The sequence below is a fragment of the Phymastichus coffea genome, unplaced genomic scaffold (assembly GCF_024137745.1).
Source record: "Phymastichus coffea isolate CEN01 unplaced genomic scaffold, Cenicafe_Pcof_1.1 PCOF00040, whole genome shotgun sequence".
NCBI classification, from domain to species: domain Eukaryota; kingdom Metazoa; phylum Arthropoda; class Insecta; order Hymenoptera; family Eulophidae; genus Phymastichus; species Phymastichus coffea.
Genome location: NW_026706851.1, coordinates 2,196,110 through 2,213,319, shown reverse-complemented (window position 1 = coordinate 2,213,319; position 17,210 = coordinate 2,196,110). Strand labels below are relative to the sequence as shown.

Below are 17,210 nucleotides of genomic sequence, written 5' to 3'. Positions count from 1 at the left end.
AGCAGTCAGTGAGTGGTGGTGTACTTTGGCCTGCGTGCCGAGTTTGTTTCTCGTTTTTCATGTATTTTAGCCTACGTGCCGAGTTTGTTTCTCGTCTTTCATGTGTTTCAGACTGCGTTCTGAATTTGGCTTTTCTTGCTTTTGGCCTGCGTGCCGAGTTTGTTTCTTGTCTTTATATGTTTAGTCTGCGTGCGAGAACAATGCGAAGTGGGTGTAGTGCGACGCGCATGTTGAAAAATAAATAAAATAAAATTAATAAAAAGTCTGTCTTTGCCTCCACGATTACTTGCTTCCGTCCTCAACAAATTGGTACCCCTGGTGGCACAACGACGAGCAAGTTAGGCAAGTAATCGAGATAAGGAAGAAAAACAGCTCAATAACAGTCGGACAGCAAGTTATTCAAAAATGGCACCACGAAAACGTCCAGCAGCACCAATGGTGGAACAACCAGCAGCAACTAAACGAGGACGTCGTCCTGCCGCCACGTCGACACCAGCTCCCGCCAAGAAAGGCATAGCGCGTAAAGGACGGAAAAAGGTACCAGCACAAAAGCCAGCATCAGCTTACGTGCCAGCGCAGCAAGCAGCACCAGCCTACGTACCAGCGCAGCAAGCAGCACCAGCCTACGTACCGGCGCAACAAGCCGCACCACCCTACGTGCCAGCGCGGCAAGCAGCAGCAACCTTCGCATCGGCTCGCCGGTCAGCGCAGGATCCAGCATCGGCTATACTACCAGCAACACAACCAGCACCAGCCCGCCGGCCAGAGCAGCGATCGACGCCCGCCCGTCAGCCACGACGATGGGCGGCATCAGCAGCGCGGTTGGAGCGGCCGGAGCGACGGCTGTCACCGCTGTTGCAGCCGGAGCGCCAACCATCGCCAATACAGCACGCGCCGACGCACCCGTATGAACCGGAAACCACCATCAGGGCCAGGTCGCCATCACCGTCACCATCAACGTCATTAACATCGGCCGACCAATATGCAATGACAGGACGTCCCAGCTTCTCCAACATGCCGAGAGAGGACTACAGCGATAACAACTACGAGGAAATAGCAGGCACTACGGCACGCCCCGAAGTCAACGTGAGTGCAAATATAAACAATGCGAGTGCGACGGTCTTAGACACCGTAATGGACTTAATACGTACGATACGCGACGCCGTAAGCAGCGACAATGTAACGCGAGCGAACGGGCAATTAAAATGCCTAAAAGAATTACCCGAGTTTAGAGGTAACCCGCTCAAGTGGAGCCACTTTGAAGCGATGTACCGGGAATCGATAAATAATTACGGGTATTCGGATCGCGAAAATATCGCGCGTTTGCAAAACACCATCAAAGGAGACGCGGAACGAAAAGTAAGGACTTTGTTAGATACGGCTACAGACCCAAAAAAGGTTATGACCTCGTTGCGCATGCTTTTCGGAAGTAAGGCCGCGATAGCCACTGAAATTTCGGACGAGATTTACAGGTTGCCGTCGCTGAGAGAAGACAAATGCGACATTATAACCTTTGCGACTAGGTTAAGCAACGCTGTCTCCGCCTTCAAATCTGTCGGGATGTCGAGCTATTTATCGAATATCGACTTCACGCGAAGCGCCATAGAGAAGCTAACCGGAAATTTTAAGCAAGCGTATTGCGATTACGCAGCTGACATCGATGACGAAGATAAGACCAGTTTAGAGAAACTAGCGGACTTCCTAGATAAAAAAGCGAGCAATACGATAAAATCCGGCTTATTAGAATTAGAAGCGTCGCGTTCACACTGTGAGGACAATAGTTCGCGATGAGAACGCGACACGTCTAAGTGAGACAGCAATAAGCGTCGTAGAGATAGGGATGAACCGCGGAGACACGACAAACAGCCTAGAACTGAATACGTTTGTACCGCGACGAGTCAAGAGAAATGGCCAAGTAGTGATAGAAAGACCGTGAACGATCAAGGTTGCATCTTTTGCCATAGAAGGTCCCATGATATCGCCGATTGTTTTGACTTCGGAAAGGAAACCGTATCGCACAAGTATTCTCTCGTGAAGCAATTCCGACTGTGCTTCCGTGCCTCAAAGGGGGGCATATGGCCAGGGACTGCCCAGAACAAGCCGTGTGCGCTATCTGTAAGAGTGCACATCACGCAAAATTGCACGTGAGTGAACGTGATCGCCAACACGGGAACCAGGATTCGAAGCGACCCAGCTGTAACGGACGGCAAGGAAGCAGCGCTCGAGATAGCAACGACAAGGAAGCTAAGCCGTCGGCATGACTAACAACAAGGAAAGGGTTGTTGAAAATCGTACCCGTTAAAATCAAGGGAGGGAGCGGGGAAGTAGTGAGGACATACGCCTTGTTAGATGGAGGCTCGACGATTAGCGTCATAGATAGGCAGTTGCACAACAAATTCAGCTTAGAGGAGAACGTACGAACATATCTGTGCAAGGCCCATGGGGCGGGGCAACACAAGCTTGCTGCGAACGGGTAATTTGTGTGATAGAAGGCGCGCACGGGGCCCAAATTTTAGAGCATGCGCTTATCGTCCCCAATTTAAATCTACCCTCCTAATTCATCCCTCCGGAAATTATAAGAAAAATAGAAGCGCAAGAAAATATTGATCTCAAGGCCCAACAGATCACGCGTCTGCAAATTCTGATCGGGCAAGACAACTTCAAGTTAATCGAGACCACCGAATCGCGGAAAGTAAAAGGTACAGGCCTCGTAATTTCGCTTTCATCGTTGGGGTGGGTATTGCACGGGTATTACGAAAGCGTCCGAAAGCAACTCAACCATCGTGGATAAACATAGCAAGCAATGAACAAAAAACCGACGGAACTTGTGACGAAACAACGTTAGATGAATTAGACGCGTTAGTAAAACAATATTTCGCATTAGAGAACCTAGGCGTAAACGCGAAAAACACAAACATAGAAAAAGATCGGGCCATGACAATTTTGCGCGAGACCACCAAAAAACGGGATAACTCGTGGGAGACGGGTCTCCTATGGAAATCGGACAACTTGCTAAAATAAGATACGAGAGCCACAGCTTTGAAAAGGCTATATGCGGTAGAAAGAAAACTAGATCGCAACCCGGGACTCGCTACTCTTTATTATAACGAAATGGATCGGCTTTTCGCGAACGGATATGCGACAAAAGTGACAGATGACAATAAGTCACCGCGCGAACGCTTCGTGTCTCACTTTGGAGTAGAAAATCCAAATAAACCGGGGAAAGTAAGACTAGTGTTTCATGCCGCGGAAAAAACAAAAGGTGTCAGCATGAATGATTTGCTAGACACAGGGCCCGATCTTCTCGAATCACTTCTCGGCGTATTGTTGCGGTTCCGCCAACATCCTTTCGCGGTCGTGTCAGACATTAAAGATATGTATTTGCGAATTAACTTGATCGAACGAGATCGCCCGGCGCAGCGTTTCTTATATTGAGGGGCGGACAGGTATCGAGATCCGGACACGTGTCAAATGAATAGCTTGATTTTCGGCTCAAAGTCCTCGCCCTGTAGTGCGTTATACGTAAAAAATAGAAATGCAGAAATCTTCGCAAAGACAAAACCGATTGCCACGAAAAGTATTGTCCGAAACAGCTACATGGACGACTATTTGGTGAGCGGCACAAGCGTCAAGGAGATGCAAGAGCGAGTACGCTACGTGATTCGGATAAACGGGGAAGCGAATTTCCAAATGCATGGGTGGGCGACTAACCACGCCGAAATTATGAAAAGCGTTAGCGCCGAAAGTAAGCTAAGTCGCGAGCACAAAGCAAAGTTGTACAACGAAGAGGAATGCGTCCTAGGGCTTTATTGGGATATAGAAAGCAATACTTTGAGATTTAACGTAGGGTTATCGAAAATTAGGCATAACATCGCCACCGGCGCCATTAAACCAACCAAACGCAGCGTGATGTCGGTGTATGATCCTCTCGGAATCCTTTCGCCGTTTCTTGTTTCTGTAAAAATAATTATGCAAAACATCTGGCAAAGCGGGGTCGGATGGGATGCAAAAATCAGAGACGACGAATTTGCCGCGTGGAAAATTTGGTTACGAAACCTGCAGGAGGTTAAGAAATGCGCGATCCCTAGAAGCTTGTACGGTAACGCGCGAAAACAAGATACCCAGCTACACATCTTCTGCGACACGAGTTTACAAGCGTATGCCTCAGCCGCTTATCTACGATTTGAATCACCTGATGGAAAAGCTTGCGTTTCATTAGTAATGGCAAAAACGCGAGTAGCCCCAACTGCAGTACTCAGAACGCGATTAGCTACGATGATTTCCTCGGAATTAGACATAACCATAGATAAAAAGATCTATTGGTCAGACTCGACCACGGTCTTACAATGGATTCGCGCGGGGCCGCGTCTAAAACAAGCTTATGTTAGGAATCGCCTAAGTAAAATCGCGGAAACTACGCAAATTACGGAATGGCGATGGATACCGACTCGACAAAACCCCGCTGATGACGCTACGCGCCCCTCCAAAGAAGCGTTAAAAGCAACAGATCGTTGGTTCATAGGCCCGGACTTTCTTAGCAAACACACGGATGATTGGCCTAAAGAAAAGGCATTGCAAGACGCAGATAAACGCAAAATCGACAAACTAGAATCACAAAGCGAGTTTATTGGCACAGTAACGACACGCGTGATAGAAACGTCAGGAAGCAAGCAAAAGCTTGGATGGTTTGGGTTGCTAGAGTTATCGAAACGGATGAAAGCGATTTTGGACGAGTGGTACAATGGCGAGCAGATAAAAAAAAGAAAGACGCATCGTGCGCGATCATCGAGCGAGATTAGATCAGTGTCAAACGCCGAGAAATGGACCGACGCGGCAAATTTTTGGTACAAGATGATACAGGCAGCATGTTTCAGCGAAGAGTTAAGCGCAATAAAGCAAGGGAAAGAACTTCGCCGAGGGAGCAAACTAGCGAGCCTACGAGCGTTTTTAGATGAAAATAGTATTCTGAGAGCTGAAGGTCGCGTGAAGCAGATCGGAGATAGAGAAGTGACATTTCAACCGATAATTTTAGACTCGCGGCACTTCGCAACAAGATTGTTGATCGCGTCATTCCATCGTCGATTCAAACACGATGGAATTCTATATCTTTGGGCTTCGGACAAGGCTCAGATCTCTCGCGAAAAGTTGCATCACATGCAGATTGCTCCGTGGAAAACCGCAAAATCCGATCATGGCAGATTTGCCGACCTGTCGCGTAGCCTACGAGCGTAGACCCTTTACGCATTGTGGCATAGATTATTTCGGCCCAATGTTAATTAAGATAGGCCGCCGACGCGAAAAGCGCTGGGGGGGTCTTATTTACTTGCATGACCACGCGAGCGATCCATATAGAATTGGCTCATAACTTGAGCGCGAGTTCGGCGATCATGGCCATACAACGATTCGCGGGCTGACGAGGTTTTCCCCGCGATATGTATAGCGATAACGGGACCAATTTTACGAAGGCGGATAAAGAGATCGAAAACGCCATAACGAACATTGATACGTCAAAACAGCAACGGTTCGCGGAAGAAAAAGGGTTTAATTGGCATTTTAATCCGCCAGACGCCCCGTACATGGGAGAGCGTGGGAACGACAGATCAGGTCCGTTAAAAACGCGTTGAAACAATAGCTCAACAAACAAGTTCCTCCCGAAGAAGTATTAAATACGCTTCTCGTTGAGATTGAGCACATGGTCAATTTGCGACCGCTCACACACGTTCCTATCGGCCCAAACGACGAAGAAGCCCTGACTCCCAACCATTTTTTGATAGGGTATTCATCAGGATATATGCGATTGGACAAGTACGAAGCTCAGGTCATTAATCCGCGGAAAAGTTTTGAAATCGCACAACAGTTAGCCAAAGCCTTTTGGAAAAGATGGCTGCGAGTGTATCTACCCACTCTTTTACCTCGGAACAAATGGAACAATAATGAGCCACCGATTAAGATAGGAGATTTCGTCTTAATAATAGATTTTCAAGCACCGAGAAATACTTGGCGAAAGGGTAGAGTAGTAGAGGTCTTCCCAAACAAATCAGACGGAGTCGTGAGGATAGTGAAAGTTCGGGCAGGAAAAGGTGAACTCGTGCGCCCCGTCCACAAACTAGTAAAAATCTGCGAATCCGTGTAAATCAAAATCTCATTTTGATGGGGGGAGAATGTAGCAGACGGTTAGGTAGAGCTAAGCGCGAATAATTAGAATACATCTGACCGATAGATGTCGGACGCGCCGGGAAAACTTCTGGGCAATCCCAATGTTTTCCACAGCAGGTGCCGATAGGTCTCGGGGTAATTAGCACCGCATAACCGTGTTTCCTCGAGAAACATTAAGTGTAAGTTGGTTGTTTCGATGTGACCAGCGTCTACCTGTTGTTTTTATGACAGCATATTAGATTCGGCATGCCTCCTCAATGTTTCGCTCGTCTGGCGGTGTGGCTAATAGCCAGGGCCGCACGCTATAACTTGGGTGAAACGAGTGCCGCGTTTTACGCAAGGCTGTCTCAGCCTCTACCAGTTTCGGCTGCGATTCGGGGATAGCCGGGGGTTATCTCGAGATCGCTCAGCGGCTCACGAGTGAGACAGAGACTAGGGTAAATGTAAAAATTAAGAAGGCCCCGCCCTCAAACGAAGAGGGTGAGAGGCCCAGGTAAAAGGCGCTTGCTGCGAAGAAACGAGCAGTCAGTGAGTGGTGGTGTACTTTGGCCTGCGTGCCGAGTTTGTTTCTCGTTTTTCATGTATTTTAGCCTACGTACCGAGTTTGTTTCTCGTCTTTCATGTGTTTTAGACTGCGTTCTGAATTTGGCTTTTCTTGCTTTTGGCCTGCGTGCCGAGTTTGTTTCTTGTCTTTATATGTTCAGTCTGCGTGCGAGAACAGTGCGAAGTGGGTGTAGTGCGACGCGCATGTGTAAAAATAAATAAAATAAAATTAATAAAAAGTCTGTCTTTGCCTCCACGATTACTTGCTTCCGTCCCCAAACAAGTATAAGTATGAATACTAGGGTATGAGTGCTAATATAAGCGCTAATGTAAACTGTAATATGAACTGCGCGGACTGTGTATTGTGTGAACTGAACTGCTTTTCGCGGATCCCGAACCAGCCTTTTTATACCATAGGCTGATATGCCCCTTCCTGGGTTTTCGCCGAATTAATATGCGGTGAGTAATATTCGCGGAAATATTATGGAGAACGTGCTTAGACTAATCTATCCCGCTAGATAGATTTACAAATGTTCCCGGGAGGGTTGATACGATAGGAAATTAAATTACCGATACCCGTTTAGTTACCATAACCATAATTTTAAAATATTTAACCCTTAGACCGAAGAATATCTTCCTCATCTGTTGGGAGTGCTGGTCAACCGCCCATCAGAATGCCCTTCAACTCGGATAATAATGCCATATATGTTGTAACGGTAAACATCGAATTAGCGCTAATAACGTAACCTAATTGCTGCTCGCGGGGGCAGCACCTACTGGGGAGATTAGGAACGTAACGAAGGAATGCGGCACGCGAGCAGACGGAACGCGCACGCTTAAAATTGAACCAGTGAAGCATTGACCATCATCACGTTCGCCCGCTTTTCTTTTTCGCTATCACCGATCCACGTGCCGTTAACGCCAAAAAGAACGAGAGAGGAACGCCCCGATCAGTGTCAGCGGATAGTGATTGCTGTTGCGGAGGTGCCACACGTTTGCAGAAGGGAGGGACCCGAGCCGACAGAGAAACGCCGCCCTCAACGAGATCGAAAGAGTATGTGTGAGGTTTCGCCATCGAGGGCGAAACCACGTGTACGAGAATTCGCGATCCGCGACACAAACTCGAACAATCGTCTCGCTGTGCGACTCGCCATTGTCCACCTCGTACGTCTGCAAAATAAAGGTAAGCTGGCCAACTTAATTTCGCGGTCGCGATATAATTGCGTATATAACGATTAATTTTCCGAGATCTCAAGCGTGCATGTAATAGCTCTTCCAACAAAGAGCAGCGAGCGTTCCGACACTGCATGTTGTCGTCGTGCGAGCGTCGATGTAAACAAACACGCGGGCCGACCTGATGTAGCATATAATAGATAATAAAAGGTTCTGCTCGAATCATTAACAAGTGCTCTCGACTCTCTTATTTCATATTGCTTCCACTCACCTTTTCGTAGATAAATAGATCTATTGGTTGACTGACGCCTGTTTCCCAATGCTCTCCGGATTATGTATTGAGCATCAATGATTACATTCGCCCTCTAATGAATCCGTGCGAACAAAAATAATTAAACGGTATCTACCCCGTTACATGGCGCCCAACGTTAAAGAACCAACGGTGTTTTTGATTGTTCAAAACACCGGTTCTCAATAGTAACCTTGCGCTCAGTCAACCAGCAACTTAGGTGGCAATCAAGTGTTGTTGTGCACATTGATATCGAAGGCCACAATAGTAAACATAGCCTGTTAATTAGCTTGCGAAGGTCCGCCGCGACGTAAAAGTGTAAATAATAACTGTAAACGCGTGCGAGTGCGACCGAAAGGCTCTTTGAAGCGTAAACACCAATAAATTTTGGAAGTTGCCGCAAATCAATATTATTTTACCCGTTGGCCCGGGGAAAACTAACACCGGCAACTTTCAAACGAAATTAATCCAATTTGACAATTTTATTTGATATCGTGTTGCCTTAAAGTAAACGTTTTTTTAATATTATTAGCTGCGGTTGTTGATGACTACGCTAAGCGTTCGTTAAAATATTTTAGATACTAACCAAAACAGCCGCGCTAACAAATAGTACGTCTGATAGGCAGGATCATTATATTGCGTATTAACGAGCGAAGAGTCTTTCGGCAGATAAATCGTAAAACGCCCTTAATCAAGCCCAGTGTCGGCTAATAAAATTTTTTTTATTTTCATTTTTGCGTACGAATTTTAATACAGCACTCGCACTCGTATAACAAGTCTGTAAATTTTGCGTAAAAATTAGCTGCAAGCCAACTAACAGAGAAAAATGGATCGCACTCAAATAGAAATAGAAAACTGGGTGTTGACGCTCCAGGAGAAGGAAATCGAAGAGTACCTCGAACAACTGGAGCTCAAAACAAGCGGAAACAAGCTCTCGAGAGCTGCACGACTACATACCTGGTTACTCGGCGACTACTCCGCAGCAGATTTCGCGGAAGTCGACAACCAGCACAGCAGTCCAGCCAAAAGAGCTGCCCTACGCTCGGAACTAATTGTATCCCTATGCCAGGAACACCCGCTTGCAGAGTGCGGAGGTAATATCGCGAGTGCAGAAAACCGCGATAAACATCGCGAATGTCCTGAACAGCGGAGAGAACACGAACAGTAATAAGAGTATTACGATAACAGCTGATGATGGCAGCCAGTTCCAACTCCCGCCGGCTTTCGCGGTGATGATCCAAGACCTCATTTCCCGGTCCAGAGAAAATGAGAAGAAACTAGAGCTGCTAGACTCACTGAGTTTGAATATGTCCAATTTAACAAAAATATTAGACAAGATCCTCAGCAACAGCGTCAATGTGAAGGGCCAACTAGACAGTCAATCCGCCAGGATCAGCGCATTAGAAAACGCCGAAAACAGAAATATACGGCAAGACGATGCGAATAGTTCCAACGAAGTGCGGCAACAGGAGAACACGCGTAGGAGCGTAACATTCCAAGACACCTTCGCATGCGATTACGACACCAGGCTACCCCAGAGCACTCCAGCTGGACCCAGACAGAGGCCCATGGGGGCCACCGGCAGGACCCCCCACCGGACGCCCCCTTTCGGAGAGGGTGGACAGCATTAACTCGGTGGAGTTAATGCTGAAGTGGACAACCGCCCGCCGAACATGTGGTCATCCCAACAGACGTCAAACCCGTGGTCGACAACAAGGGACGTCGGCCGCATCGTCCGGGGATGGAAACTCAGGTTCTCCGGAGAGGGCAATGCGAGCATTGACACCTTCTTGTCAAGGCTGGACAGCTCGAGGAGCAGCGCAGGACTTACGGAGGACGAGATGCTCCTGGCAGTATCCGAGCTACTCGTCGGTCCCGCCCTCGTCTGGTACGAGGCAATGAGAAATGAATGGTTCTCCTACGCGGACTTCGAGGCAGACGCGAGAGCATGGTTTGGGACCAGCAGGCAACAACAGCAGCGTTTAACGAAAGAGGTTCAAAGCCGATATCAGGGCCCAGACGAGCCCGCGAACGTCTACATCGCTAATATGATGGGCCTAATGAATCGGCTGAACCCCAAAATGACGCACGAGAACCAACGGGACCTGCTGCATGCCAACCTCCTTCCGGAAATCCAGAGCCAAATACGGAGGTCGAAAGTAGACTCCATACGGACCCTGAACGACCTGGCCACGGCGGCCCAGAATAACTTGCATCAGCGAAGGATGGAGCGGACGGTACCAGACCCTCAGTCGACTCTATACCCTCAGTTAGCGTACCACCCCCGCACCGACGCGAAGGGTCGTAAGGGTAAGGTGGCATCTATGTCCGGTGACAAACCAGAAGTTAATGACAGATTGGACCGCATGGAGAAGGTACTCGAGAAGGTGACGCACCAGGTCGTCTACACGCCGACGCCCTCGGGGGCGACACCTAATCCGAGCCTGGAATCGGTCGATGGCGAAAAGAAAGTCCTATCCCCCGATGTGGTGAACCAAATGCTGCTGTCTCTCAGGGAGATATCGGAGGGGATAAAGGATATTCGCGCCGGTAAAAACCCGACTTCCGAGGACCGAGCCAAGAGACCGGAGACTCCTCGCAGACGAAGAAGAGATTTCTCAGGGCCGATCAAATGCGCCGAGTGTGGCCTACTGGGGTACAGCAGGAAGTTCTGTCCCCAATGCAATAAGGAAAACGGGCAAAGGAGTGGATAGGTGGGGTTGACCCCACTCCTTCATCCCGTAACCCAAACCCCGTTGAAGAGATCTCGCGGCCTTCGTCAACACAGCCCGCACCGTTAGTGCCGAGCGTGTTGAGCGACGAGAGCGAGAACTCCCTTAGTGACGCCAAAGATGAGCGTGGCGGTAGAGTGCACATGGAGAAGAAGGGTAATGACGTTAGTAAAGCCAGAGACCCTGGACCAGCCGAGGCGGTGGCGTATGGATCGCACACGCCCTCGGGGGCACGGGCAAAGGCAGATAAATCGTCAAAGGGTATCGACGTTAGTAAAGCCTAAGATCCTGGACCGGCCAAGGTGGTGGCGAATGGATCGCACACGCCCTCGGGGGCAAGGGTAGCGGCAGATAAATCGTCGAAACGTAACCCCATGGAAACTCCGATCGTCCGAACCAAGGTGGCGCGGACGACAAGTGACGTCACTCTACCACGCGAGAGCACAGTGGCTAGCGCTATGGTGTACAAGGAGCAAAGCTGTGAGGCCGTCGAAACTGTTTCCCGATATTCCCCGGAACAGGAGACGCGTTGGTGGCTACCGGTGAAAATAAGGGACTTCCAGATACGGGCCCTCTATGATCCGGGGACCTCCACCACAGCCATGGGTAGTAATGCTCTGCAAATAGCGTCTGTGCTAGACGTCAGATTGGACACCACCCACGCGGGTACAGCAGGACTACCAGACGGTCGTAAGTTAACGATCGTTGGTCACGCCCTGCTGCCGTTCACCGTGGGGGAATTGACGATGCCGACGAGAGTAGCCATCCTCCCTACCCTCGTCGAGGAATGTATTTTAGGAGTGAACTTCGTCAGGTTGTTCAGAGCGGTACTTGATCCCGACGATAATACGTTGCTGTTCAAGGGATCACAAGCCAAAATGGAGCTAGAAGTAGCTAGCTTGGAGGCTGGTCCGAAATTAGCTACAATCGGACTAGCCGAGGTAACGGCAACCTAACAGGCAATATTGCAGAGGACCATTGACGAGGCCTTATCGCAAGCCCCTGTGGGCTTGGGATGTGCGGCAGGCATTGAGCACGAGATTCGGGTCGGTGATACGAAGCCAATCAAACAGCGTTATTATCCGGTATCGCACAAAGTCGAGCAGGAGATGCATAGACTGGTAAGGGAAATGTTAACCCAAAGGGTAATCGAACCAGCGGACAGTGGCTGGTCGAGCCCAGTGGTTATGATACGCAAGAAGGACGGCTCGTACAGATTTTGTATTGACTTCAGGAAGGTCAACAAGGCCACCAAGCCGAATGCGTATCCCCTACCGTTTATGCAAGATATATTGAGACGTTTGCGAAACGCACGCTATATCTCGACGCTCGACCTCAGCAGCGCGTATCACCAGATTCCACTCAAGACCGAATCTCGGCCAATTACGACCTTTACCGTACCCGGACTGGGACATTACCAGTTCGTACGAATGCCGTTCGGCCTCTCGTACGCCGGCGCCACCTTCCAACGGTTGATCGATAGCGTGATCGGCCCCGAACTAGATGAATTCGCTTTCGCCTACTTGGACGATATCATAGTGGTATCGTCCAAATTCGAGGATCACCTACGACACTTAAAAACCGTATTGGACAGGTTGTGCAGAGCTGGCCTCTCGATCAATCGAGAGAAGAGTATCTTCTGCAAGCCTGAAGCCAAGTACCTAGGCTTGTTAATCAACCGCGAGGGTATCAGGCCAGACCCTGAAAAGGTGCGCTCTATCGTGGACGTGGGAGTACCCACGACCAGGAAACGTGCGACAGCTGCGCACCTTCCTGGGGGTCGCTTCATGGTACCGCCGATTCTTGAGTGACTTCGCCACGCACGCTCAACCGTTAACGAAGCTGACGGGGAAAAAGAGCGAATATGTGTGGGGAGAGGACCAAGAACAAGCCTTCGCTAAGCTTAAGGCACTCATGATATCCGCTCCATGCCTCGGGTTGCCCGAACCTGACGGGCAGTACGTACTGGAGACAGATGCTAGCGGTACGGGAATCGGTGCCGTCCTGATACAAAGAGTAGGAGACGGAGACCGGATCATCGAGTACGCTAGCCGAGTCCTTAACCCGGCTGAGCAAAACTACTCAGCCACTGAGCGCGAGTGCTTGGCGGTCGTGTGGGCCATCCAAAAATTCCGCCCATACGTAGAGGCGTACCGGTTCAGGGTGGTGACGGACCACAATAGTCTAAAATGGCTATATAACCTGAAAAACCCAATTGGACATATCATCCGATGGGCCTTGCAACTCCAAGGCCATACTTTCGAGATCGAATATCGAAAGGGGGCAGACAATGTGTTGCCCGACGCCTTATCACGCGCTTTTGAGCCCACGAAGGCAGAGGTTGGCGCAATGGACCAACCGAAGTCAAGGGACAGCGCCTGGTACACGGAGCAATTCCGACGCGTCGAGAGCCACCCAGAAGAATACCCGAATTGGAAGGTTGTTGGCCGGGTGATGTATCACCTAAAGCCAAACTACGACCACCAAGAAGAAGATGGATACGGGGACGCATGGAAACTCGTCGTGCCCCCGGAGGAACGCAAGGCGGTATTGTTCGAGAGCCACGATCTAGAGGCGGCAGGACACTTGGGATGCGAGAAGACCTTCGCCCGCATCGCCCAATCCTATTACTGGCCGGGAATGTATGCGGACGTTAAGGGATACGTCCAAAAGTGCCAGGTATGCCAACAGTGCAAGGTTGAGCAGCGACCGCCGCGCGGGTTCATGCAGGACCGAACGTGGTCTATGCCTTGGCAAGTGGTCGCGGGCGACATCGCTGGACCCTTTCCGAAGAGCCCTCGAGGGCACGAATACGTCCTGGTATTCATCGATGTATTCACACGATGGGTCGAATGTATACCCATACGTAGTGCCAACGGCAAGACGATAGTTAAGGAACTCCGGGAACGGGTAATCCTGCGTTTCGGTACGCCAAAGATCTTCTTGTCCGACAATGGCACCGAGTTCCGCAACCAGTTGGTAGACGGGTACCTAAGAGATCAGGGGATAAAACGGACCTTCATCCCAACCTATACCCCGCAGGCTAACCCTACGGAAAAGGTTAACCGTACCTTGAAAACGATGATAACCTCGTACCTGCGTGGGAATCACAGGAAATGGGACCGAGCGCTGCCCGAACTCATGTTTGCATTGAACACAGCCATCCATAGTTCCACCGGGGTCAGCCCTGCCATGCTCAACTACGGCAGACAACCGGGAGCCCCAAATACTCTTCGGAGACGAATGGACGAGCTTGCCACGCAAGAGGAGAGTTTGCTTCGAATCGGTCAATGGAACGAGCACATGCAGAATAGCCGTTCCACTGTTCAGCAAGCTCACGAGAGCGCTTCGGATGAGTCCCTGAGGCAGGCAAGGTATTACAACGCCAAGCGTAGGGACCACAGGTTTAAAGAAGGAGATTGGGTGTGGAAGAGGAATCACGTACTGTCCTGCGCGGCACAGGGCATTTCCGTGAAGTTAGCACCCAAGTTCATAGGCCCCACGCGACCTGGCGTCCCAGGTTCACCAGCCAGACACCCCCGTCTGGCGAACGAACCTGGGAGGAAATAGTGGAGGGGTTGAGGGAAGTCGAGCAAGGCTGGGCGACCCTCAACGCCCTCCAACGAGCCGTGTACGCCGAGTATGACGCGTACGCGGCTGCGGGACACCACCCCGACGACATGGACTACTGGGATAAAATGGTGTCCCGCCGTCGCCAGTTCGCGTCGGCACTCAAAGAGGTGCAGCCTCAGAACCCTCGAGGGCCCGGCGAGTGACATTCCCATGGGCTTCTCCCAGCCTCCAATAGTCGGAGCCAGGCCAACGGCTCCGGAGATGAGGTCGGGGGCCACACCACGCCAAGGCTCGCAAACGTGCGGGGTAAACCTGGTGGTGAACGTGGACGGCAGCCAGGGGGGTCACACAACGGGGCCCATCCACATCAATGTGGTAGTAGGGCCCGCGGGTGAGGACCCCACAGTCGAAAGACCGCTGTGGTCCGCCCCGAACCGTAGGGACGGGTTGCCACTGACCCCCAGGGAACGAGGCCTCCCACGGGGCACCCTATCCCGCGCTCAGTGGGAGTGGTGCAACGTGTGCCACTACCCCGGGGTGACCCGCACGGATCGTTGCCCCCGTGTGCGATGGCACGCCGACCTAGTCCAAGAGAGGCTGGGATGGGAGGCGCGCGGCCATCCTCCATTGGACGACCGAGGAGAAGAAGCATCGCCTAGACCAGCCAGGTGATCTTTCCCTGCCCCCGTGGGCAGGGCCACCGCTACATCGCCCTGCGCAATAAAAACTGAATTAAACATCTTACGGACTATGACCCTTTATTACCCTTTCTCCTCTCCTCCTCGGAAGGGACAGCGCTAATAGAACTATCGTCAAGGACCCTGTAGGTCCAGACTGGAAGGGGGCTGTGACGGTAAACGTCGAATTAGCGCTAAAAACGTAACCTAATTGCTGCTCGTGGGGGTAGCACCTACTGGGGAGATTAGGAACGTAACGAATGAATGCGGCACACGAGCAGACAGAACGCGCGCGCTCAAAATTGAACCAGTGAAGCATTGACCATCATCACGTTCGCCCACTTTTCTTTTTCGCTATCACCGATCCACGTGCCGTTAACGCCAAAAAGAACGAGAGAGGAACGCCCGCTGAGGAGAGCAACGACATCTCAAGCGTGCATGTAATAGCTCTTCCAACAAAGAGCAGCGAGCGTTCCGACACTGCATGTTGTCGTGTATAATAGATAATAAAAGGTTCTGCTTGAATCATTAACAAGTGCTCTCGACTCTCTTATTTCATATTGCTTCCACTCACCTTTTCGTAGATAAATAGATCTATTGGTTGACTGACGCCTGTTTCCCCATGCTCTCCGGATTATGTATTGAGCATCAATGATTACATTCGCCCTCTAATGAATCCGCGCGAACAAAAATAATTAAACGGTATCTACCCCGTTACAATGTAAATCTGGCACCATAGGAAAAGAAATATTTCTAAGAAGATTAAATGTAGTGTGGAGTAGTGGTTTCTTGCCTTTTGAAAATTAGAGACTTTATAGTGCTTCGAAGTTTTTCTCATTCAAACATATATATGTGTAAAATTACTGTGTGTTTAGTACGTAGTGCTTATTGTAACTCATTATGTGCAAAGTATAAGTATATTATCTTGATTTACGCAATTTCAAATAGGCAGGTGCAACTTGCGAGCGCCCTGCGTCGCTGGTTTTCAGGGGCGGGCGTGTTATGTCGAGAACGAGTCAGACTATTTTATGGCGGTAAAATTTGAATGTTTTATGGACGGGGAGTTCCCGTAATTAAAAGCAATAGTCATTTAATAGTTGACTTTAATCTCGGTGATGCACTTACCCCTTCTGGGATTAACCCTTTATCGATTAGTTTTTATGTATTTTGTGCTATAAAAGAGAACGCAAAACAATTGTAACGGGGACTCTGTATTCTACTCTGTGACACTACGCACCTTCTGTAATTCGATCAATAAATATTATAAATCTATTTCTATAATAACTTATTTGAGTTATACCTAATTCACGTTCATCTCTGAGTGCTGAGGTACGAGTTTCTGGACCAGTTAAACTGCAGGTAAATTATTTAATTATTACTTATTCACTCGGTACTTTAGATACGTTGCCGCCTTGCTTTCGTTTGAGTCTCGCACCCGTGGTAAAGCGCTTACGCGTCGACCGAAAAGAGAAAGTCGCGTTTGAGTAATTCTTGTCAATTCGCGGCCGTTACGTGAGACGTAACAATTGGGGACCCCTCCGGGTAAATTTTTTTAACGAAAAGCAGGATTACGAAAAAGTCAATTTTTTTTTATAAACATGGCTACGGGAGCCGATTTGAGAGACAAACGAAATGAGGAAGCACTATTAATATTAAGAAACTGCATAGGAAAAGTAGATCCGAATTTTATAAATAGTAGAGAACCAACATTACTAGAATGTATAAAATTTCTGCACGCTCGTCAAGATTTAGGTTTCGAATTAGAAGGAAAAAAACAACAACTAGAAAAATTAATAAAAATTTTAGACCATTATATAAATGAACAATTAATAAGGAATTCATGTCAAGATCCACGTTTACTACTCATTGTAGAAGAATTAACAAAACGTAATATAAGTCCAAAAGAAATTTTAGTCGCAGTAAATCATACTGACAAACTACTACAATTTGAAAATAAATTTGAGCAAACGCGAAAATAACGGAAGACGAGTCAAGGGAATATTTCCAAGTTTTGACAAACTTGATAATTGACAATGATAACGAAGACGAAACAGATAAAATAAGAAA

General features: G+C 49.1%; 1 protein-coding gene across 1 annotated transcript; it reads left to right on the top strand.

The window, feature by feature from the left end:
- Positions 1–3,597: 3,597 nt before the first annotated feature.
- Positions 3,598–5,232, top strand: LOC131664097 (uncharacterized). Its single transcript, XM_058934964.1, has one exon. It carries the CDS (start codon positions 3,598–3,600, stop codon positions 5,230–5,232), a length of 1,635 nt encoding a protein of 544 aa, XP_058790947.1.
- The last annotated feature ends 11,978 nt before the right edge of the window (positions 5,233–17,210 follow it).

What these genes read in the sequence shown, in the direction of transcription:
- LOC131664097 (XM_058934964.1), top strand. Translation starts at nt 3,598, where the DNA reads ATGGACGACTATTTGGTGAGCGGCACAAGCGTCAAGGAGATGCAAGAG.